Source organism: Pteronotus mesoamericanus, unplaced genomic scaffold (assembly GCF_021234165.1).
Source record: "Pteronotus mesoamericanus isolate MK-2021 breed Mesoamerican mustached bat unplaced genomic scaffold, CSHL_Meso_final contig_25, whole genome shotgun sequence".
In the NCBI taxonomy this organism is placed as follows: Eukaryota; Metazoa; Chordata; class Mammalia; order Chiroptera; family Mormoopidae; genus Pteronotus; species Pteronotus mesoamericanus.
In genome coordinates, this window is record NW_026555105.1 from 37147340 (window position 1) to 37173237 (window position 25898).

Below are 25898 nucleotides of genomic sequence, written 5' to 3' on the forward strand. Positions count from 1 at the left end.
TGTCCAGAATATATAAAGAACTATTACATCTCAGTGACAAAAGACAAACAACCAAATTTTCAAAAAGGACAAAGGATCTGAACAGACACTTCTCCAGAGGAAATATACAAATGGCAAACAAGTATATAAGAAGACACTCAATATCATTAGTCATCAGGGAAATACTAATTAAAATTTATTAACATAAATTATTAACATAATGAGATATCACTTCACACCTACTAGGATAGCAAAAATGAAAAGATAATAAGTGTTGGCAAAGATATGAAGAAATCACAACTCTCATACAGTGCTGGTCAGAATGTAGAATAGTGCAGCCACTTTGGAAAACATCTTCAAGTTCCTCAAAATGTTAAATATAATGTTACCATTTGACCCAGCAATTGTACTCCTATGTATATGCCCAAGAGAAATGAAAACATATGTCCACAGAGAGCTTATACATAAATGTTCACAGCAGTATTTTTTATAATAACCAAAAGGTGAACAAAACTCAAGTGTCCATCAACTGAAGAACAGATCTACAAGTTACAAATCCTTTTAATAGACTATTATTTGTCTATAAAAAAGAATGAAGACCTAAAACATGCTAAAATGTGGATGAACCTCGAAAACATTATAATAAGTGAAAGAAGCCAGTCACAAAAGACCATATATTATATGCTTCCATTTATATAAAATGTCCAGAACAGGTAAACCCACAAAGACAGAAAATAGATTCATGGTTATCAAGCACTTGGGAAAGGAGATGTGGGGAGTGACTGCTTAAAGAGAATAGGGTTTACTCTGGAGTGATGAAAATGTTCTGGACACAGAGAGATGGCTGTATAATATAACTAATATACTAAAGGTTGGTGAATTGTAAAATGGTTAAAACAGTGAATTGTTATGTGAATTTTACCATAATAAAATAAAAGGAAAATAGCAAACAGCAATAATGACACAGATTAACAACATTTCTGCCATAATAGCAGAAATCCACGTGTGCTATTTGATTTACAAACTAGATAGGGGGCTATGAGTCAAAACACCAGAATACTGCAAGTTAAAGGAAGAGCTATTACTCATATAAATGAAAATTACTTGAAAAAAGTAAAATGAAGGAACTTATTTCTTATACATAAAAATAAATGTTAAGGAAGAAAAATTGAAATTTTTCTTTCAAAGCAAGAGTTCCCTCCTAACAAGAAAGTATATCTTTCTCCTCACCTCTTCCTGGGCTGATGGCTGTGAGGAAAGGTTTGTGGTTACTCATTTTCTCCTGCCTCTGCTTATGAGAAGCCATTTCCAGTTCCTTTTTTGCCAGTAGCTTCCCAGATGGGTAGAAGAGGCCAGTGGTCTGTGTACCTACATCCTTCTTGGTCCCAACATCAACTTTGGGTAAAGGAACACTTAGGGACTGCCAGGCAGATTGGGGCTATGAATGAGATAGAAACATAAAATATCAGAATATGATTATAATTATAAAATATAATTAGAATATTACTCACTGAAAACTGCAAGGGAGGCCTTACCTCAGCACATGGGCCAGGTTCTCCTGCACCTAGAGCCAGGCTGTTGTCCACGCTAAATTTTGCCAAGGACTTCAGGTAAATACCACAGGAGCCACAGAATCGGGCAGATGGGTAATTGCTGGCCCCACATTTCGGGCAAACAGAGTAGCTGGCAGAAATGCCAGGCTAGAGGGAAGAAAAAAATTTTATACTTTCATGAATATTAGAATCATAATTTTCCCATATAAATTATTCCTATACCAGTCATCAAAATAATACATGTCCATACCCTCCGACCCTGCAATTCTGCCTTCTAGAATAAATGTGACTTTATCCTGCAGATGAACAAGTACACACAGAAGTGTATTCAAGACCATTCCTGAAAAATTATGATTTTAGAGGAAATAACTGGAAACAACCTAAATGTCCAGCAAGAGGGGATGGCCTACATATATCATGGTACATACAGACAAAGGAATATTATGAAGTCACTGAAGAGAACAAGGAGGTTATTAACAAGATATATTGCTAGGTGAAATGAATTGGATCAGTGTTCATATTAAACTAACAGTTTACTTATTAGTGCATTGAAAGGCTGAAAGAACATCTCAGAAACTGGTAACAGTGATTGCTTCTAGGGAGAGGAGCTGTGGGACTAGGATAAGAAGAAAGACTAACCCTTAACACTAAATCTTTTGTATTATTTACATGAAATACTCAAATAAATAATTATGAGGGTTTTATTAAAAAGGTAAGCAGAAAATTAACTCATATAAAAATGTCAATAAGCAACAAATAAGTAAAAAAGTTTAACCTCTAAGAAATGCAGGTTAAAACATCAATAAGAGACCATTCTCAATTTAAGAGAATTAACTGTCTCCAGATTTTTAGGTTAATAAGTGCTAGGACCTAAGTCCCAAGAAGTGACTTCTGCAAGGCTATGGTTGGTGGGGGTAGCCTGGCTCTTTTTAAGGTTGCGGTGAGGTGTTCTGCACAAAGAAATCTCAGTTTTAAAATACCCACCATGGCTCCACACCAATCACAGAAGCAAGCTTTCTGGTGGTTCCGTCGACCACATTTGGAGCAGGACATGGTCTCCCCTTTCAGAGTGGATGCAGGAGGAGTTTTATCTCCACTGCACAGGGACTGGGAAACACAACAGCATTGACAGGCAGATCAATACTACATTCTCCAATACTCTTCTCAATCCAGAAAAGAAAAAAGGCCCAAATCAACACAAGACCTGGAAATAAGGTATTTCTGCACAAAAGAGAACTATCATAAGCTTCATCAATTAATAAATTTGTACAAAGAGTGTGCATTCCTTCAGAGAAAGCCGATGTAACTGGTGCTTCACACAACTTAATATTCTTCAGTATCTTTTATACCAAAGGTAGCAAACCTATTGTTGACTTATTATACCAATATTAATAAAGAACGAAGGTAAGGAGAGCTGAACTACCTCAGGTGTCACCATTGAGGTTCATCTTCTACCATTTGAGTTTCTGGCTTCCACCTGAAGATGTGAATTTATTTTCCACTCCTGACATATGAATGAATACTTTATTTTGGGGAGGGAGATAGAATTGCTTTATGAAAATGTCTGAGACTTTGTTGGGTATACCTATATTAGAATCTTTGCTTCTACTACTTACTTGTATTGCCTAGTAAAAGATTTTTATCGTTAAACAAATAGGAATGATAGTATTTATCATTGCTACGTGTGCAGGTACTGTTCTGAACATTGCCCCTGTGCCCTCACATCAATCTGCACAACAGACCTGTGAGGTGGGTGCCCAAATCATCTGTTTTTACAGAGAGGGAAATTGAGGCACAGATAGGATAAGACCCAAGATTTGAACCCAGGCCATGACTTTTACCTCTGACTCCACAAATCCTTTTCAACATAGCAGCTTCCTCATAGGTCAGTAGGGGGATTTCTGATGAAAAATGGCAGTTTTGTAAAAATACTTAGCACAGGGTTGGGCTCCATATGTAAGCTTCCTTCCCTTCCCATCTTGTTTTCAACTAGATCCTGACTTCTTTAAGAAAAAGGACTATTATTTCACATTTTTTCCCCACTAGCACACTGCCTGGTACCTTGGTACATGGGAGTCATTCAAGTAATTACTGCATGAAGGGATAAATCAATGAAGAATTGATTCAATTGATAACTAACTTTGTGTAAGGTCATACATTCCATGTATAATATTAAGAATGTACACACTAGGAAAAATGTTTTCTAAGGACAATTTCTCCTCAAACATCAATATTTTAGTTAACTTTATTTGTTGAGCTCTATCTTGTTTTTTTCTGTTATCCTAAAGCATATGGAGGCTGCATCAGCCCCCAAAACCCATAGAGACTGAGAAATAACATCTGTCTTTGTGTACACCTACCCTCACTCCATTTCTGTGAAGTAGAGGAAGACATCTTGGGAAAAATCAAAATAGAAGCTCTTTGCACACTTTTGCTTCAGACTTAAATTTCAATGTATTCTACTGTTAAAACAGGGTTTTAATAAAATGCAGACATGGGCTTCTAAATATAAAGCCTTCAGATCTTTTGTTTAAATATGTCCACTGTTTAAGTGAACTTTTAAAAATACAATATTCCTTTAGAGAAAGAAAAGTAATCTTACAACTTCAAATTAATACTTCTAAACAAAAAAAAAAAAAAGACAGAAAAGCTATCAGATTGAACATGCATTGTTACTTCAATGGCACTTCAGTAATAAATACTCTCATTGTGACATCTCAACTCTGATATTCCATTCAGAAAAACATATAATTTTGAGGAGAATCAAGATGGCAGAGGAGTGAGTGGAAGTCACACTGACCTCCTCCCAGGACTAGTCTGGAATTACAACTAAATTGAGGAGAAATCACCTGGAACAAATAACTGAACAATGGTGAGAGAGGAGCCTTGTAACCTCAGAGATAGAAGAATGAGCTTTAACACAATCTAACTGGTAAGGAGTATGGTATAGACCTGAGAAGGTAGGCGGGGCACCCATGGGCGGCAGCACCAGGAGGATACTAAAACGCCCAGTTGGATCCCCCCGAGAAGAGCGAGATCTAAACCAAAAGTGGGGATGTCTAGCCCACAGCACCAGAGCCCAAAAGGTACACAGAAAACAGCCAGCTGCAAAAAGTGGCAGGGGTGCTCTCTGCCAGAGACAGGCAGCTAGAGACGCAAAGAACCGTTTAAAGGACCAACGCAGAAATTTTTATTTGCAGCCAAGTGCCCTGGTCTCTGGCAAAGGTAGTGGCAGAGTGGACTTGAGACGCCTGAGGAGAGAATGGGGAAGGAGTCTTTGGGGAGAGAACGGAGAGAGTAGCTGGTGGGATCTCGGTGCTGACTCATCGCCCATGTGGCAGCGGCCATCTTGCTCAGGTGGAGACCACTCCCCCTGAGCAGAACAAGCGTTAAAGGACACAATAGCCCTGCCCCCAGGTGGGATTCAACCCTGCCCTGTGCTGTCTAAGCTACCTGCTGAGTGCAGAGTGGCAGCCACAGATAGTAGATCCCTGGCTAAAGGGGGCGCAGAGAGGTCTGGCGACACTTGAGGAGAGACTGAGGACAGAGGTTTTGGGGAGAGAATGGAGAGACTGGCTGGTGGGATCCCAGTGTGGACTCCGCCCCCATAGGGCAGCAGCGTGAGTGGACCCAATAACCCCGCCATTAGGAGGTACTCCACCCCTCCCTGAGTTGTCTAAGGCAGCCTGCTGAGTGCAGAGTGACTAGATTAACAGCTGAAGGACACAGCCACAGACAGTAGATTACTGGAAGTCTTGAACAGACTCTCTAAGGTCGACAGGGTCAACATCTGATATCATCAGAGGCAGACCCAGAAAGTAAAAACAGCGGTCTCCAACCATAGAAGTTCACACCACAAAGTCAGGAAATCAAGACAGATTAACATAAGAATCAGAAGCAAAAGAGAAGAGTCTCACAAATAATGGGAAGACAAAGAAATATGCGCCGCTCAAAGGAAAAGGAGCATTCCCCAGAAAGAGAACTAAATGAAATAGACGCAAGTAAACTATCAGATACTGAGTTTCAAACAACAGTTCTAAGGAAGCTCAATGAGCTCAGTGAGTTCAGAGAGAATTACCAAAAACTACAGGGGAACTATGAGGAACTTACTGCAAACTATATCGCATGAAAAAGGACATAGAAACCATCAACAAGAGACAAGAAGAAATGAAGAATACAATTTCTGAATTGAAGAACATAGTAAAAGGAATCAAAATCAGGCTCAGTGGAGCTGAGGACTGAATCAATGAGCTGGAGGATGAGGTAGAAAAAAAGCTCCCAGCTCCCAGAAAGAACAAGAAAATGAAAACAGACTAAAAAAGAATGAAGAGGCATTTAGGGAAATGCAGGACAACATGAAACATAATAATATCCATATTATAGGGATAACAGAAAGAGAAGAGGATGAGGAAGGGATAGAGAACCTGTTTGAAAAAGTCATGATGGAAAACTTCCCTAATTGGAGGAGAGAAAGTCACACAAGTCCAGGAAGCACAGAGAGTCCCATTCAAGACGAACCCAATGAGGCCCATTCCAAGACACATCATCATTAAAATGGCAAATATCAAAGACAAACAGAGAATCCTAAAGCAAGCAAGGGAGAAAGAGGTAGTAACATATAAGGGAGCCCTGATACAGCTAGCAGCTGACTTCTCAACAGAAACACAACAAGCCAGAAGGATTTGGCAAGAAATATTCCAAGTAATGAAAAGCAAAGGCCTGCAACCAAGACTGCTCTACCCACTAGGCTCTCGATTAAAATGGAAGGCAAAATAAAGAATTTCGCAGACAAAAGAAGGCTAAAAGACTGTATCTCCACCAAACCAGCACTGCAAAATATGCTAAAGGGACTGCTTTAAGATGAAGAAAAAGCTTCTATGAATACCCAGTTCCTTTCAGAGTTGCCATTACTTGTTCTTACCAATATTTTTAATACTTATTAATCTGATTGTGACAATGATTTTATTTTGTTTCTTTACTATTTGTTGAAACTAAACCTGTTTTAGTATATTTCTTGCATATTTCTATTATTGAAAAAAAGTTTTAAATGACTTTTTGGTTTTCTTTATCCATTTATTGATTAAAGGTTTGTAGAACTTTTTTCCAAAAAAAAAAAAACCCCCAAAACTCCCTATTAACCATGTTTTGATACGTTGCAAGTACTTTTCTATTCTATTCCTTGTCCTTTAACATTTTTATATGTATATTACTATATAGTTAAATTTTAATATGGTCATATTGTCAATATTTATAACTTCTGGGTTTAAATATTATATTTCAGGTCATGAAAAATATTAGTTCTATTTTTCTTCTAAAACTCCTTAGATTCTACATATTGATTTTTAGCTCACCTGAATATTTCTTGTATAATGTGTGAAATAGGGCTCTATATTTGTTTTATTTCAAGTAGTAGTGGTCCATGCACCTTATTTGTTGAATAAGCCTTATTTTACCCATTGATTTCAAATTATCAACTTAATCATATATTATATTGTTAGACAGATATATACATTTGTCTCTAGAATGTTCATTATCTTTCATTGATCTACTTGATTATTTCTGTGCTGATGTCATGTTGGTTTAATTGCTGAGACTTTATAATGGTTTTAAATGTTTTAAATATTTTATAATTAACTTTGACATTTAAAAAAATAAATAAAATCAATCTGCATTTAAAAAAGAAAGAGAGAGATGGAACTCCTACCTTTTGCAACAACATGGATGAAACTGGAGAATATTAAGTGAAATAAGCCAGCTGATGAAAGACAAATACCATTATGATCTCACCTATAAGTGGACTCAATTCAACAAAATAAACTAACTAACAAAATAAACCACAGGCACGGAAACATGAAGCAGACTGAAACTGACCAGAGGGGTTGGGGAAAGAGGACAATGGCGGAAATAAGGGGAAGGGACTAGACAAAAAACATGTATGAATGACCCTTGGACATGGACAACAGAGTGGGAATTGACTGTGGGAGTGGGGGGTGGGGTGGGATGGGTGGAGGAGGGTAAAGGGGTAAAAATTGAGACAACTGTAATAGAATAAACATGATGTATAAATTAAAAAATTAAAAAAATTGGAGAGAAGAAAAAAATATATTCTAGGATTTTATTTAGAAGGTGGCATTAATGCTTATTAACTTTTGAAAGGAGACTTGGGCCATGCAAACTATATCAAAAGCAGCTTGAATTTTAAGACGGCAAGTAAATAATATAGTTTTTAATGACTAATATCTTAGGTTGAACTCATATCTGCATTTTATGTGTTTGTGTATACTTGCAAATTCTATGTACACAGTTCATTTGTACTTGTTTTATAGTACTTGGTACATAATAAAAGTTGTAATAATAGAAAAAGGAAAGAAAGACATATAATTTTGAAAAATTCAATTTTGTAATTGTTCCTAAAATAGTTTTGTTGATACGTGAGACCCAGAAAAAACATCACTGACAAATCAATTTAAATTATTTTATTATTTCTATAAGAAGCTCAAAATGCCTGAGAAAGTAAATTTTTTGCTTGGCAATTTACCTAAATATATCTGCAAGATCACTCCAAGAATTCCAAAGTATTCTTTTTCTTTTCTTCTTTTAAAAAATATTTTTCCAATCTCACTATTTTTTCTCTTTGGTGCCTTTAAAAATTATAAAGTGCAATTTCATGATGGGAGAGTGACATAAAGTCTTAAGACATTTTAAATTAGAGAGATAAAAAAACTGCAGTTAACAAAAGACTACCCTAAAATTGCATCTTATTTGATCTGGGAATAGATGTGTATTCTTATTAAATTTGCCATCTCATTAGCATGTTTTTAGTCTCAGTTATGAAAAAGAAACACATCTAATGAAATCATCTTTTAAAAAACTACATATTTTCCTTCTGGTAATGATGGAGTAAACCAACCAAATGACTCCACACAGAAAACAACTCAAAAATCTGCTAATGATACATATAGGTATGAAGAATGGGCATAAGCAGATAGACTCTTTTAGCAAGTACACACAGGAGGAAGGGAGTTATACAAACTTAGTTTTCCTTTAGCCTGGGGCTAAGGAAGGGAAGTCCACATAAGTGTACGTAAAAAGGTGGGAAAGTATTTCGAGCTAGAGGAACCAGAAGACTGAAACTGGGTAATAGCTGGCTACTGAAGACGTAGGGAGCTCTCCAAAAGAAAAAAGACACAGAATGGGTCCCCAAATTCTATGTACTCACATCCTTTACTGACCCATGAACAACACATGCACATAACACTCAGGGCAGCTCATCTAAAGATGAAATATATGAAGATACCAAATTTCTACTTCTTTCTCTCCCCTACCCCAAACCAGTTTCTTGTTTTGGGGGGTTTTTGTTTTTTTACATCTTGAGGAATTTTAGATTGTATCCTAGCATTATAAATGTTAAATTAAGGTCTTTTGGTTCCATTACTATTCTCTGATGACTCCTGGGTTTTTATTTATGTTGTTATTGTTGTTTGTTTTGTTTGGATTTGGCAGGCAATAATATACATGACTGGCTTGGGGAATGCACTGCCTAGAATGAACTAAAACTAAAGGCCTCTCAAAATTAATTAAGTCCAACCCTGAGATGAATGAGATGTTGGAACTAGCAACCAGAATTTAAAGCATACATTCTTCCCACTATGAATAAAAAGACTGTATGTTTCAGGAGAGAAATAGAAATAATAAAAAGAGAAACAAGTAAAAAATCTGGAATAGAAAAATACCATATTTGAAATATTTACTGGATGTAGTTAATAGCTAAAAGAGGTATTAGAAGAAAGAATAAATAAACTTGAAGAGAGATCAATAGAATTTATACAATGTAAAGAAAGGGAAAATTTTTAATGAATAGAACCCAAAGACTATTAGATTATATCAAATAATTCAACATATATGTACATGAAATCAAGGACAGTAGATGAGTGGAATAGAAAAATTGTTAAAGAAATCATGGCTATTTTTGAATTGAAGAACCAGTAAAAGGAATCAAAAGCACCCTAGATGAAGCCGAGGATTGATTCAGCAAGCTGTGGGACAAGGTAGAAAAAAAGCTCCCAAAAAGAGCAAGAAAAGAAAAAAGGATTAAAAAAGAATGAAGAGGGGTTAAGAGAACTGCAGGACAACATGAAACATAATAATATCCATATAACAGGGATACCAGAAAGAGACGAAGAGGAGCAAGGGATACGAAACCTGTAAACCTGTTTGAAAAAGTAATGGTTTGAAAACGTCCCTAATTTGATGACAGGAAAAGTCACACAAATCCAGGAAGCACAGAGTGTTGCAATCAAGATGAATCCAACGAAGCCCACTCCAAGACGCATCATATTTAAAATTCAAAGACAAGAGAGAATCTTAAAGGCAGCAAGGGAGAAACAGGAAGGGACTGCTTTAAGAAGATGAAAAAGAGTTATATAAAGAGGAACACAGATACAAAGGGTAAAAATGGCAATGAATAAATACCTATCAATAGTAACTTTAAATGCAAATGGTTTAAAGCTCCAATCAAAAGACATGAGGTAGCTGAATGGATAAGAAGACATGGCTTGCACATATGCTGCTACAAGAGACCCACCTCAGAACAAAAGACTTATCCAGACTGAAAGTGAAAGTATGGAAAAAAATGTTCCAAGCAAATGGAAGAAAATAAAAGCCGAGGAAGCAATACTTATATCACACAAAATAGACTTCAAAACAAAAGCCATAAAAAAGAGATAGAGAAGGACACTTCATAACACTCAATGGAAGAATCCATCAAGAAGACATAAACATTATAAACATATACGTTCCCAAAATAAGAGCACCCAAATATATAAAGAAAATGTTAAAAGACTCCAAGAAAGCTTTAGACAGCAACACATTTATAGTAGGAGATTTTAACACTCCACTGTCAACAATGAATAGATCTTCCAAACAAAACATCAACAAATATATTGTAGAACTGAATGATGCATTAGATGGACCTACCTAACATATATAGAACCTTTAATCCCAATGAAGAAAAATACACTTTCTTTTCAAATGCACATGGAACATTTTCAAAGATAGACCACATGATAGGACGCAAATAAGCCTCAACAAATTCAAGAAAATTGAAATCATAACAAGCATTTTCTCAGACTACAAGGAATTGAAACTAGAAATGAGCCTCAAGGAAAAAACTCAAGAACATTCAAACTCATGGAGGCTGAATAGCACACTATTAAACAATGAATGGGTCAATAATGAGATCAAAGAAGAAATCAAAAATTTTCTGGAAACAAATGAAAATGAACATACAACAGTCCAAAACCTATGGGACACAGTGAAGACAGTCCTAAGAGTGAAGTTCATAACAATACAGGCCTACCTAAAAAAGATAGAAACACTTCAAATAAATGACCTAAACCTGAGCTTCAAGAACTGGAGAAACAACCACAAACAAAGCCCAAAGCAAGTAGAAGGAAGGAAAGAATCAAGGTAAGTGCAGAATTGAATGACATAGAGGCTAAAAGAACAATTCAAAATATCAACCAATCCAGGAGATGGTTCTTTGAAAAGATAAAATCGACAAGCCTTTAAGCAGATTCATCAAGAAAAAAGGGAGAGGACCCAAATAAATAATATCAGAAACAAAAGAAGAGAAATAACAACTGATACCACAGAAATACAAAAGATTGTAAGAAATTACTATGAGTAATTACATGGCAAGAAATTTGAAAATCTCTATGAAATGGACAAATTTCTAGAAAAATATAACCTTCCAGCACTGAATGAAGAAGAAGCAGAAAGCCTGATCAGACTGATAACAGCTGGTGAATTGAAGCCGACACACAAAAGCCTTGGACCCGATGGTTTCCCAGGAGAATTTTACAAAACACTTAAGGAAGAGCTAACCCCTGTGCTTCTTAACTTATTCAAAAAAAATTCAAGAAGAGAGACATCTCCCAAACACTTTTTATGAGGCCAGCATCATACTAATCCTCAAACCAGATAAAGACACAACAAAAAAAAAGAAAACCACAGGTCAACATCACTGATGAACATAGATGCTAAAATCCAAAACAATATATTGGTAAACCTCATTCAGCAATACATTAAAAAGATCATACACGATGATCAAGTGGGATTCATCACAGGGATGCAAGGATGGTACAATACTCACAAATCAATAAATGTAATATATCATATAAATAAAAGGGTAGACAAAAATCACATGATCATATCAGTTGATACTGAAAAAGCATTTGATAAGGTACAGCACACATTTGTGATAAAAACACTCAGCAAAGTGGGAGTAGAGAGAGCATACCTCAATGTAACAAGGGCCATATACGAGACATGTATAGCCAACATCGTACTCAAAGGGCAAAAATTAAAAGCTTTCTTGAGAGAAGGAAGATGGCGGAGGAGTGAATGGGAGTCATGCTGAGCTCCTCCCAAGACCAAATTGGAATTGCGACTAAATAGTGGAGAAATCACCTGGAAAACAATGGAACGATAGTGGGAGAGGAGCCTTGGAGCCGCGGACAGACAGTGGATTCAACTCTCACACATCCCAACGGGTGAGAAGTGCGGTGGAGGCTTGAGAGGGTGGGCTGGGCGCCTCCAGGAACCAGCACCAGAGGGCTATTGAAACGGCCAGTTGGATCCCCCTGAGAAGAACAGGGTCTAAATCATAAGTGGGGACCCATAAACTACAGCACCTGAAACCAGAAAAACACACAGACAAAACACAACTGTGAAAAGCTTAGGGGCGCTCTCTGCCAACAGGTGGCTGGAGATTAAAAGGACATTTAAAGGGCCAACGCAAAGATCTGCAGTGGCAGCCGCCCTCCTTGATCTCTGGGTAGAGGCGGCAGGAGAGTGGGCTGGAGAAGAAAGCCTGAACAGACTGATAACAGCTGGTGAAATTGAAGCTGACACACAAAAGCCCCGGACCGGATGGTTTCCCAGGAGAATTTTACAAAACACATTAGGAAAGATTGGCAAAGAAAACTTTGTGAAGAGAACAGAGAGGGTGGCCAGCGGAGCCCCAGTCATAACTCACCTCCCACTCTGCAGCACCTCGCCCAGGCATAAGAGAATCAATTAACCTGCCTTTTTCCCACTTCGCACACAGCCTGTGGGTGTGTGGGCCTAAGAGCTGAGTGTATACTGGCTGGAAGAAATAGAGGATCCCTAGCTGAAGGGGACACACAGCTGCATAGAGACCCTTGAGGAGAGACTGGAGACAGAGGAGTTGGGGAAAGAACTGGAGGATTATCTTAGATCCTCAGAGCAGAGTCCCTCCCCATTCTGTAGTCCCCATTTGCTCAGGCAGGCCACACCCCCAAAGAGGCAGAAGTGGTGAGGGAGCCAGAAGGCTTGCAATTACGGTCTGCAGAAATAGTGGATCCCTAGCGGAAGAGGTCACAGAGATGCCCAGAGAGCCTATGGAGAGATGGAGACACGATTAACCAGAGAGTCCCAGAGTTGACATCTTTTCATTCCCCTAGTATCCATTTTGTGTGGGCAGGCCACGCCCCCAAAGACCCAAAAGCTGGGAAAGCACAAATAGAAGACCCTAAACTGACCACTGCGGGGGAGGCAACCCGGCGCGGGGCGACAGGCAACGGTGCGAGGTTGGGCAAAGAAGCGCCCCCCACGCTCCCCACCCCTGCTGGGGCAAGCATGTGCGCGCCCAGGTGGGCAGAGGATCCTGCAGGGGCTGGGGCACACCCAAGAGTCGGCTTGAGAGGACAGAACGATCCACAGAAATAGTGGATCCCTGGCCGAAGGGGTCATAGAGCTGCTCAAAGCAGGAGTCAGACACAAACAGTAGATTCCTGGAAGGCTGAAACAAAGGACCCAAGGTCATATAGGGTCAACAACTGACATCATCAGAGGCAGGCCCAGAAAGAAAAGTAGAGAAAACATAAATAAATAAATAAAAAGACCCGCCTGCTACCATAGAAGTTTAATCCACAAAGTCAGGAAATCTAGATGGATCAATTGAAGAAGCAGCAAAAATAAATAAATAAATAAATAAATAAATAAATTATAATAGACTCTCACAAAAAAGGGAAGAAAGAGAAGTTCCCCCAAAAGGGTGGAAAGGGGACTCCCCACAGAGAGAGCTAAATGAAATGTAGACAAGGGAACTGTCAGACACTGAATTCAAAACAATGGCTCTAAGGAAGCTCAATGATCTCAGCTAGCTTAAAGATAACTATGAGAAACTGCAGAGCAGCTATCAGGATCTTACAGCAAACTATATCAACCTGGAAAAGGACACAGAAACTATCCAGAAGACACAAGAGGATATGAAGAACACCATTTCTGAATTGAAGAACACAGTAGAAGGAATCAAAAGGAATCTGGATTAACCCAAGGATCAAATCAGTGAGATGGAGGATAAGGTAGAAAAAAGCTCCCAGAAAGAACAAGAAATGGGAAAAAGACTCAAAAATAATGAAGAGGCATTTAGGAAAATGCAGGACAACCAGAAATGCAACAATATCCGCATAATAGGGATACCAGAAGGAGAAGAAGATGAGCAAGGGATGGAGAACCTCCTTGAAAAAGTAATGATGGAAAATTTCCCCAATTTGAGGAGAGAAAGGCTCTCATGGATCCAGGAGGCACAGAGGACCCCACTCAAGAGGGACCCAAGGAGGTCCACTCCAAGACTCATCATCATTAAAATGCAACTATCCAAGACAAAGAGAGAATCCTCAAAGCAGCAATGAAGGAGAAAGTAACATACAAGGGGGCCCCAATATGCCTAGGAGCTGACTTCTCAACAGAAACACTACAAGCCAGAAGGCAGTGGCAAGAAATATTTCAAGTAATGAAAAGCAAAGGTCTGTAACCAAGACTGCTATACCTAGCAAGACTCTCAATTAAAATTGAAGGGGAAATAAGGAGTTTCCTAGACAAGAGAAGGCTAAAAGAATACATCTCTAGCAAACCAGCACTAAAAGATATGCTAAAGAGACTGGTATAAGAAGATGAAGGAAAATAATAAGAGAGGAAAAACCCAGGTACAAAGAAAAAAATGAATAGGTTTCCATCAGTAATAACTCTCAATGTAAATGAACTAACTGCCCCAATCAAAAGACACAGGATAGCTGAATGGATAAGAAAACATGACCCACACATATCCTGCCTACAAGAGACCCACCTTAGAACAAAAGACCTACACAGATAGAAACTAAAGGGATGGAAGAAAGTATTCCAAACAAATGGGCAAGAGAAGAAAGCAAGGTTTCAATACTTATATGAGACAAAATAGATTTCAAAACAAAGGCCATAAAAAGAGATCCAGAGGGATACTTTATAATACTTAAAGGAAGATTCTATCAAGAAGACATAAACATTGTAAACTAATATGCACCCAACATATGAGCACCCAAATATATACAGAAAATCTTGGATGACTTCGAAAAAGATATAGACAGCAACACACTAATAGTAGGGAATTTCAACACCCCACTGTCAAAAAACAAACAAAACATTAATAAGGATTTGTGGAGCTGACTGACTCAGTTAATCAAATAGACTTAACTGACATATATAGAACTTTACATCTCAAAGAAGAAAAATACACATTCTTTTCAAAGGCTCATGGAAGTTTCTGAAAGATAGACCACATGATAGGACACAAAGCAAGGCTCAGCAAATTCAGGAAAATTGAAATAATACCAAACTTTTTCTTGGACCACAAGTGCTTGAAACTGGAAATCAACCTGAAAGAGAAACTTCAAAAACTTGCAAACTCCTGGAGACTGAACAGTAGACTATTGAACAATGAATGGGTCAATAATGAGATAAGAGAAGAAATCTAAAAATTCCTGGAAACAAATGAAAATGAACAGACAACAGTCCAAAACCTATGGGACACAGCAAAGGTGGTCCTGAGAGTGAAGTTCATAGCAATACAGGCTTACCTAAAAAAAGATAGAAACATTTCAAATAAAAGACCTAACACTACAGCTTCAAGAACTGGAGAAACAACAGCAAATAAATCCCAGAGCATGTAGAAGGAAGGAAATAGTCAAGATTAGAGCAGAAATGAATGACATAGAGACGAAAAGAACAATTCAAGGGATCAACAAATCAAGAAGCTGGTTCTTTGAAAATTTAAATAAAATTGACAAGCCTTTAAGCAGACTCATCAAGGAAAAAACAGAGAGGACCCAAATTAATAATATCAGAAATGAAAGAGGAGAAATAACAACTGATACCACAGAAATACAAAGGATCGTCAGAAACTACTATGAACAATTATATGCCAAGGAATTTGAAAATCTTGATGAAATGGACACATTTCTGGAAAAGTATAATCTACCAACACTGAAGGAGGAAGAAACAGGAAGCTTGAACAGACCGATAACAGCTGGGGAAATTGAAGCAGTCATCAAGAAACTCCTGACACACAAAAGCCCTGGGCCGGACGGTTTCACAGGAGAATTTTGCAAACATTTAAGGAAAAGCTAACCCCTGTCCTTCTCAGACTATTCCAAAACATCCAAGAGGAGGAAAGACACCCAGACTCTTTTTATGAGGCCAGCATCACCCTAATCCCAAAGGCAGATAAAGACCCTACAAAGAAAGAAAACTACAGGCCAATTTCGCTGATGAACATAGATGCTAAAATCCTCAACAAAATATTGGCAAACCACATCCAGCAATACATTCAAAAGATTATCCACCATGATCAAGTGGGATTCATCCCAGGCATGCAGGGATGGTTCAATATATGCAAGTCAATAAACGTAATACATCGCATAAACAAAAGAAAAGACAAAAACCACATGATCATCTCGATAGACGCAGAAAAAGCATTTGATAAGGTACAGCACCCATTTATGCTCAAAACACTCAGCAAAATGGGAATAAATGGGGCATTCCTCAAAGTAATAAGGGCCATATATGAAAGACCTACAGCCAACATCATACTCAATGGGCAAATCCTGAAAGCTTTCCCAGTGAGATTGGGAACACGACAAGGATGTCCGCTTTCACCACTTCTTTTCAATATGGTATTGGAAGTCCTAGCCACAGCAGTCAGACACAAAAAAGAAATAAAAGGCATGCACGTAGGAAAGGAGGAAGTAAAGCTATCATTGTTTGCAGATAACATGATAGTGTACATAGAAAACCAGGTAACTCCACCAAAAAACTCCTCAACCTAATAAGTGAATTTGGCAAACCAACAGGATACAAAGTCAATATTCAGAAATGAAAGGCATTTTTGTACACCAGCAATGAGAGAGAAGAGGAGGAAATCAGAAAAAAAAAACTTACCATTTGATATAGCAACAAGAAAAATAAACTACCTAGGAATAAATTTATCTAAGGAGGTCAAAGACCAGTACGCAGAAAACTATACAACATGGAAGAAAGAAATTAAGGAAGACACAAATAAATGGAAGCATATACCGTGCTCATGGATTGGAAGAATTAATATCATCAAAATGCCCATAGTACCCAAAGCAATTTATAGATTCAACACAATCTCTATGAAGATACCAATGACGTACTTCACAGAAATAGCACAGACATTTCAAAAATTTATATGGAACCAAAAATGACCTTGAATAGCTGCAGCAATTTTGAGAAAGAAAAATAAAGTAGGAGAGATGACAATACAGGACATCAAACTATACTACAAAGGCACTATACTCAAAACAATATGGTACTGGCACAAGAACAGACCCATAGACCAGTGGAACAGAATAGAAAGCCCAGAAATAAGCCCAGGTCTATATGGGCATCTAATATTTGACAAAAGGGGCAGAATACATAAAATGGAGTAATAATAGCCTCTTCAACAAATAGTGTTGGGAGAGTTGGACGGCTACATGCAAAAAATTGCAATTGGATCATCAGCTGACACCATACACAAAAATAAACTCAAGATGGATAAAAGACTTAAATATAAGTTGCAACACCATCAAAGTCCTAGAGGAGAACTTTGGCAGGAAACTCTCAGGTATCCCACGCAGCAATTTTTTCACTGATATATCTCCTCAAGCAAGGGACATAAAGGAAAGAATAAACAAGTGGGACCTCATAAAAATAAGAAGCTTCTGCACAGCGAAAGAAAACATCAGCAAAATGAAAACGGAGCCAACCGTATGGGAAAATATATTTGCTAATGATACATCAGATCGAGGTTTGATCTCCAAGATATATAAAGAACTCACTTGACTCCACTCCAAGAAGACAAACGATCCAATCAAAAAATGGGCAAAGGACCTGGGCAGATGCTTTTCCAAGGAGGAGGTACAGAGGTCCCAGAGGCATTTGAAAGGATGCTCAGCATCACTAGCCATCAGAGAAATGCAGATCAAAACCACCATGAGGTACCACCTCACACCCGTCAGAATGGCCATCATAAACAGATCAACAAACAACAGGTGCTGGCGGGGCTGTGGAGAAAAGGGAACACTAGTACACTGCTGGTGGGAATGCAGACTGGTGCAGCCACTGTGGAAAGCAGTGTGGAATTTCCTCAAATACCTGAAAATGGAAGTGTCTTTTGATCCAGTGATTCCTCTGCAGGGACTATACCCTAAGAATCCCAAAATGCCCATTCAAAAGAACCTATGCACCCCAATGTTCATAGCAGCACAATATACAATAGCCAAGTGTTGGAAGCAACCTAAATGCCCATCAGTAGATGATTGGATCCAAAAAGTGATGGTACATTTACACAGTGGAATACTACACAGCAGAAAGAAAAAAAGAACTACTACACTTCGTGACAGCATGGATGGAATAGAGAGCATTATGGTAAGTGAAATAAGCCAGGGGGCAAAAGACAAATACCATATGATCTCACCTATAAGCAGAACCTAACCAACAAAACAAAGATGCAAGGAAAATAAGACCAGCAACACTGCAAGGAAAAGAAACCAGTAGAGATAAGAGGGAAGGAGGGAGGGGTGGGCGGGGGAAAAGGAAGGGAAGGGGCAAGTCAAGGAACATATCGCAAGGACTCATGGACAAAACCAAAGGGGAAAGATTGAGGGAGGGGGCAAGGGAAAGTGGTGTGGGGAAGGCAGAAACAAATGTATTTGAAAAAATAAATAAACTTAAATAAATAAATAAATAAATAAATTTATATATATAAAATCTTTCTCACTAAGATCAGGAACAAAAGAAGGGTGTCCATTTTCACCACTTCTATTCAACATAGTATTGGAAGTTCTAGCCATGGCAGTCTGAAAAGAAAGAGAAATAAAAGGCATCCAAAATGGAAAGGAGGAAGGAAAACTGTCATTGTCTGCATATGACATGATGGTGTACATAGGAAACCCTATAGTCTCCATAAAAAACTACTCAAATAAATAAGTGAATTTGGCAAAACAGTGGGATACAAAGTCAATATTCAGAAATTGAAGGTATTTTTGTATACCAACTATGAAATATCAAAGACAGAAATTAGGGGGAAGTCCCATTTGCTATAGCAAAAAGAAAAGTAAAGTGCCTAGGAATAAACCTAACAAAGGAGGTAAAAGACCTGTACTCAGAAAACTACAGAATACTGAAGAAATACATTAAGGAAGACACAGATAAATGGAGGCAAATACTGTGTTCATGCACTGGAAGAATTAACATCATCAAAATGTCCATACTAACCAAAGCAATTTATAGATTCAATGTGATCTCTATTAAAATACCAATGACATATTTCACAGATATACAATGAATACTTCAAAAATGTATATTGAATATACATTTCCCCAAATAGTCTCAGGAATTCTGAGAAAGTAGAACAAAGTAGGAGGGATCACCATACATGATATCAAACTATAATACAAGGCCACTGTAATCAAAATAGTCTGGTACTGGCATAAAAACAGACACATAGATCAATGGACGAAAATAGAGCACCCAGAAATAAACCCATGCCTCTGTGGTCAATTAATACTTGACAAAGGGGGTAGTAGCATAAAATGGAATAAAAATAACCTCTTCAACAAATGGTGTTGGGAGAGCTGGACAGCTCCATGCAAAAACATGAAACTCGACAACCAACTTACACTATATACAAAAATAAACTCAAGATGGATAAAAGACTTTAATATAAGTTGTGACACCTTAAAAGTCCTAAAGGAGAACATAAGCAGGAAAATTTCAGATATTCCACACAGGAATATTTTCACCAGTAAGTCCCCTAAAGCAAGGGACATAAAGGAAAGAATAAACAAATAGGACTACATCAAACTAAAAAGCTTCTATATGGCTAAAGAAAACATGAGCAAAAGAAAAGAGAACTAACCATATGGGAAAACAGATTTCCCAATGATACCTTGGACAAGGTTTGATCTCCAAAATATATAAAGAACTCACATGACTCCACACCAGGAAGACCAGTAATCCAATTAAAAAATGGGCAAAGGACTTGAACAGACACGTCTCCAAGAAGGACATACCAGAGGGCCCAGAGACATATTAAAGGATGCTCAGCATCACAAGCCATTAGAGAGATGCAAATTAAAACCACAATGAGATACCACTACATACCAGTCAGAATGGCTATCATTAATAAATCAACAAAACAACAAATGCTGATGAGGTTGTGGAGAAAAGGGAACCCTACTACACTGTTGGTGGGAATGCAGACTGGTACACCCACTGTGGAAAACAGTATTGTATTTCCTCAAAAAACTAAATATGGAACTGCCTTTTGATCCAGCAATTCCACTGCTGGAATTATACCCTAAGAATCCTGAAACACCAATTCAAAAGAATCTATGCACCCCAATGTTCATAGCAGCATTATTTAAGTTAGTAAGTACTGGAAACAGCCTAACTGCCCATCAGTAAATAAATAGATCAAAAAACTCTGGTACATTTACACAATGGAATACTACACAGCAGAAAGAAAGAAGGAGCTCCTATCTTTTGTGACAGCATGGATGGAACTGGAGAGCATTATGCTAAGTGAAATAAGCCAGGTGGTGAAAGACAAATACCATATGATCTCACTTATAAGTGGAACCTAAACAACAAAACAAATAAGCCAGCAAAACAGAACCAGAGACATGGAAATAAAGAACAAATTGACAGCGACCAGATGGAAGGGCGGAGGGGGATATTGGCAACAGAAGGGGAAGGGTCAAGTCAAGGAACATGTATAAAGAGCCCATGGACAAAGAAATTGGTAGGGGTGGGGAGCACTGACTGTGGGAGATGGGGGATGGGTAGGGCATGGGAGAGTAATGGGGGGAAATGGGGACAACTATAATTAAACAATAAAAAAATTTTAAAAAGAAATATATCATGGATACAAAATTCCACATTTTGACAATAAATATCTAAAAAAAATAAACAGAAAATCAGTTGAAAAAAAGAGAACTCCAAAATTTGATGAAAGACAGAAATTTGCAGTTACCAGATGTTCAATGAACACCAACTGGAATAATCAGAGCTCATGATGAAGTATACAGTATATGCAACTCTTTGAAAACCAAGTATAAAAAAACAAATCTTAGAAGCACCAGGAGAAAAATGACACACCTCATACGTGGTAATATCAATGTGATTAACATTCAACTTCTGATCAGAAACCACGTAGAACATCTTTAAAGTTCTGAAAGGAGATAACTGTCAAATAAATTCAGAATTATATATCCATCAAAAATACTCTTTGAGAAGGAAGATGAAATAAAGACAGTTTTGGATAAAAGAAAACTAAGATGATTCACTGCCAGTAGATCTGCATTATAACTATAATGATAAGAGTTCTATCTAAAGGGAAAAGATATTGAAGAAAAATTCAGATCCTCAGATATGGAAGGGTAAAGAAGGTCAGAAATGGAAAATACCTATGTCAATACAAAAAAAAATGTTTTTATCTTTTTGCTTTGTCCCTCTTAATTTTTTATAAACCACATAATTATTTAAAGCTGAAATCATAACATTCTCACATTGTTTACAATGTATACAAATGTTACATAAAGGATATGAGTCTATATGGTTCCAAGATTTTTGTATTTTAACTGATGTGATACAGTAAGAACTGATTAGACTAAAAAGTTAAAGATGTGTATTTTAATCACTAGGGAAATTACTTAAAAAAGCCAAGAAATACCACTAAAAAGCTAATAAAAAATTAAAATATAATTCTAAAAAGTATCCAAATAACCCAAAAAGTCAGGAAAGTATGAACAAAGGAAACAAAAGAGAAAGCAAAAGTAGAAATCAAATAATGAAATGATAGATCAAAACTCAACCCCAATAATTATATTAAACTTTGGTGGGCTAAACATTCCACTTAAAAGGCAGTGATTGTCACAGCTGATTTTTTAAAAAGAAAAGAAAAAACAAATATATGTAAGCCACAGACAAGACCCCAATATATAGGCTAAAAGTAAATCTATAGAAAAAAATATTCATTTTAAACAACAAAAATAAGAAGGCTGAAATGGCTCAATCGGTACCAGATAAAACGGGTTTCAGGAAGAAATGTATTAGAGAGAGATAAAACAATAAAAGTTAAATTTATTATGATAAAATTATTTATGTGCCTAACAAAGTATATGATGTAAAAGGGGACAGATTTAAAGAGAGAAGTAAACAATTCCAGAACCATAGTTGAAGATTTTAATACCCCTTTCTCAACATTTGCTAGAATAATTAGACAATTATCAGCAAAGACATATAAAATCTGTATGACACGACACTCTGAAATTAATTGATATTTACAGAATACTATACCCACAATGACAGAATAAATATTCTTTTCAAGTGTAACTTGTATGTGTTCCAGGTTGCACTAGCCATAAAACAATCCTCATTAATTTCAAATAACTCAGATCAGTCCTGGCCCATGTGTTGCACAGCTGGTTGGGCATTGTTCTGCAAACCAAAAGGTCACTGATTCAATTTCTGGTTAGGGTACATGCCTGGGTTGCAGGCTTAGTTCCCAGTTGGGGCACAAACAAGAGACAACTGATTGATGTTTCTCACATCAATGTTTCTTTCCCTCTCTTGCTCCCTCCCTTCCCCTCTCTCTAGAATCAATAAAATTTAAAAAATTAAAAATTAATGAATAAAATAACTGAAATCATATATACTCTGACTACAATAGAATTAAATTACAAATCAGTAACAATAAGATAACAAGGGAAACACCACCTATTTGGAAATTAAACAACCAACCTATACATCATAGGCCAAAGAAGAAGTCACAGGTTAATTAGAAAAGAAATTATAATAAAATATAATAAAAACTGAACAGAAATATAATAAAAATACAATTTATATAAATTTCTGGAATGCTGCTAAAGAAATTCTTAGAGATAAATTTATAGTTTCTTTTAGATAAAAGAAAATTTTTAAATCAATTATCTATATTCTCACCTTAAGAAATTAGAAAAAGCCTATTAAATTAAACCCAAAGCAAACAGAAGGAAATAATAAAGAGCAAGACTCAAAAAAAAAAAAAAAAGGAAAACAAAAAATAGAGAAAATCAATAAACTAGAACCTAATCAGAGAAAATTTATAAATCTCCAGTAGGAGAGAGAGAAGGATTGAAAGAGATGAGTTAGGGAGAGAACACAAATTACAAATACAAGGAATGAAAGAGTAGAGATAGGACTACAGATCCCACTGACATTAAAATCATAAAGAAGAGGAATATCATAAATCAAATAAAATGCCTGATAATACCAAGTGTTGGTGAGGATGTAGAAAAACCAGAACCTTTGTATATTACTTGTAGGACTACAAAACAGTGTGGCCATTTTGGAAAAAAAAGTGGGGCACTATCTTATAAAATTAAACATGACCTTAGTATACAGAAATCCTACTTCTATGTATTTATTTACCCAAGAGAAATGAAAACTATGACCATACAAAGTTTTGTACATGAATGTTCACAGCAGCATTATTTATAAAAGCCTGAAACTAGAAGTGACACTAGTGCCCATTAACTGAAGAACAGATTGGTTTACTGTATTATATCCATTCTTTGGAATAGTACTCAATGATCCAAATGATTAGTGCATACAACAACATGAAATGAAGCTCAAAAACATTGTGCTGAGTGAAGGAAATCAAACACCAAAATGACACACTTCTGTAAAAGGTAAAACTATAGTGTCAAAAGAGATTAGTGTTTTCTGTGACTAGTGATCGATTGAGGAGGAACTCAACTGCAAAGGGACATAAGAAAAGTTGTCAGGGTAATGAAACTGTTCTACGTCTTCATTGTGATGGTAGTTAAAATGGTTACATATAATTACCAACATTTATTAACCTGTATAATTAATATAGGCGAGTTTTATTGCATATAAATGATACCTCAATAAAGATTCAAACAAAAAGAGTTCCTTCAAATCTACCAATCTAAGGATTGTAGTAATTAGATACAACCTTAAAAGAAATCTTCAACTCTCCTATTACAGGGTTAATAGTGTCTCCTCCAAAGAGATATGCTGGAGTTCTAACCCCCTAGTACCTCAGAATGTGGCCTTATTTGGAAATAGGATCTTTATAGAGGTAATCAAGTTAAAATGAGGTCATTATGGTGGGCCCTAATTCAACAGGAATGGTGTTTTTATAATAAAGAGAAATCTGGACACAGACAGACAGACACACAGAGGGAAGACAAAGTGAAGACACAGGAGAGAAAGTGGCTATGTGACTGGAGTGATACATCTATAGCCCAAGGGAAGCTTGAGACTACCAGAAGCTGGGAGAGAGGCATGGAACAGTAACTCCCCTAGAGCTTCAGAGCAAGTGTGTCCCTGCTAGCTCCTTGATTTTGGGCTTCTGTCCTCCAGAAATGGGAGATGATAAATTTCTGTTATTAGCCATTCAGTTTGTGGAGCTTTGTTTTTAGCATCCCCAAGAACCAACACAACCCCAACTTGATACCAACCACGTTGACCACAGTAATCATCACCCTTTTGTCTGTTTTCCCCCAAAATTTCTCTAAAATGAAAACAAATCCCCCAAACAGTTGTGTGTGTGTGTGTGTGTGTGTGTGTGTGTGTGTGTGTGTGTGTGTGTGTAAAATGGCCCAAAGAAGCAAGGTTTTTTTCTTCTAAGTTGGCTAGGAAATACCAACTTCTTTTTGGTATTGTTAGGCCAGGGCAAGAGTCAGCTGGAAATAATTTTTAAAGCCTCCTCTTCACCAGAAACATTTTATAAACATAAAGTGGATCATCTAAACTGAATCCATTCACTGCATTTAAGTTGCATATACTCCTATTCCTTTGCCCTAAGCACTCAAAATAGGCTGACAGAAAATCCAGAAATGGGTGCCTAAAGTGTTCTCAATTTCAAAAAAGCATGGCAGAGCCAATAAAGGCATACCTGACTGTAAATGAAATGTGAATTGGTCCATTATCCAACTGGCTGCTGCCAGCCTTCTGTGAAAAGTTACTAAACAAAATTGTAAGAAACCGTGGATTTTATTGAATCCACTTGATGTGAAGACTTTGAAAACAATTTTGTGCGGGTCAACGTATAAAGTCCTCTCCACATTTAGAAAAGTTGCCTTCAGTTTACCATGAGAGAATTCTTTTTGTCTCTCTCCCTCCACCCACTTCCTGCCCTGCAGATTATACTTATTCATTATCACTAACACTGAACATTTAGTAGTCACTAAATATAGGACTGGCACATGCAACAGTCAACCTACCTCTTGTGATGAAGTCAGGGCCCTCTCACAGGTGACACAGTATTTCAGGTGGGCAGGAGTTCCTGTGCCACAGGTGTGGCAGATTACTTTCTCCTTGAAAACAGAGAATAAGAAATACATGTTCCTCTAAGCAAAGAACTGTGAAAATAAAGCAAACAAAAGCATGAAGCCACTTTAAGAACAAGAGTGAAAGTCAACATTAATTGCAATGCTCAAGTGTAAATATATGAAGTAAAAACCGGTCTAAGTTAGCTGTAGTGCAATTTGTCCTCTAAATCCATGTTCAGGGAACACAGTTCTATGTATTCCTCTTAACATTACATATCCCACTAATAAGTTAAAATTTGGGGCAGCATGCCTGTCCAAAAAATAGAGTGGATTTTGTTCAGATATTGGCGTATCAATTGTTAGCCAATTCCATCAGCTGAAGGACATTTCATTGTTCAAACATTACTTTCTATATATTTTATTCATGTTTTTACAAAATCACATTTCATTACCTTCAAGCGGAGACTAGCCTGTGGTTGCAGCTGTAGAGCAAGAGGAGCCTCACACACCACACATATGGGAGTGTTCATGGGCACCATGCTTCTACATTCTACACACAAGCCCATCTGTACAAAGAAAGAGGTCAAGTTAGTCTTGAAATGCAAAAACTGAAAGTATAAGTAGATCTTAGAATGTAAGGTATAATTTGCTTTTGTAATTTTTTTAAATAACTACCTTTGTT

The 25898-nt window shown here is 37.1% G+C and overlaps 1 protein-coding gene across 5 annotated transcripts in view; it reads right to left on the reverse strand.

Annotated features, from left to right (window-relative positions):
* The window catches only part of DZANK1 (double zinc ribbon and ankyrin repeat domains 1), a 101451-nt gene that overhangs the window by 25144 nt on the left and 50409 nt on the right, over positions 1 to 25898 (reverse strand). For 3 of the 5 annotated variants that reach the window (XM_054573519.1, XM_054573518.1, XM_054573516.1), the window contains exons 8-12: positions 25669 to 25782; positions 25169 to 25261; positions 2517 to 2639; positions 1515 to 1679; positions 1210 to 1417 (exon numbers count right to left, since the gene is read on the reverse strand). In XM_054573519.1, coding sequence (XP_054429494.1) covers positions 1210 to 1417; positions 1515 to 1679; positions 2517 to 2639; positions 25169 to 25261; positions 25669 to 25782 — 703 coding nt within the window. The remainder of the gene's footprint in view (positions 1 to 1209; positions 1418 to 1514; positions 1680 to 2516; positions 2640 to 25168; positions 25262 to 25668; positions 25783 to 25898) is intronic. The other 2 variants (XM_054573520.1, XM_054573517.1) reach the window with 1 other exon arrangement.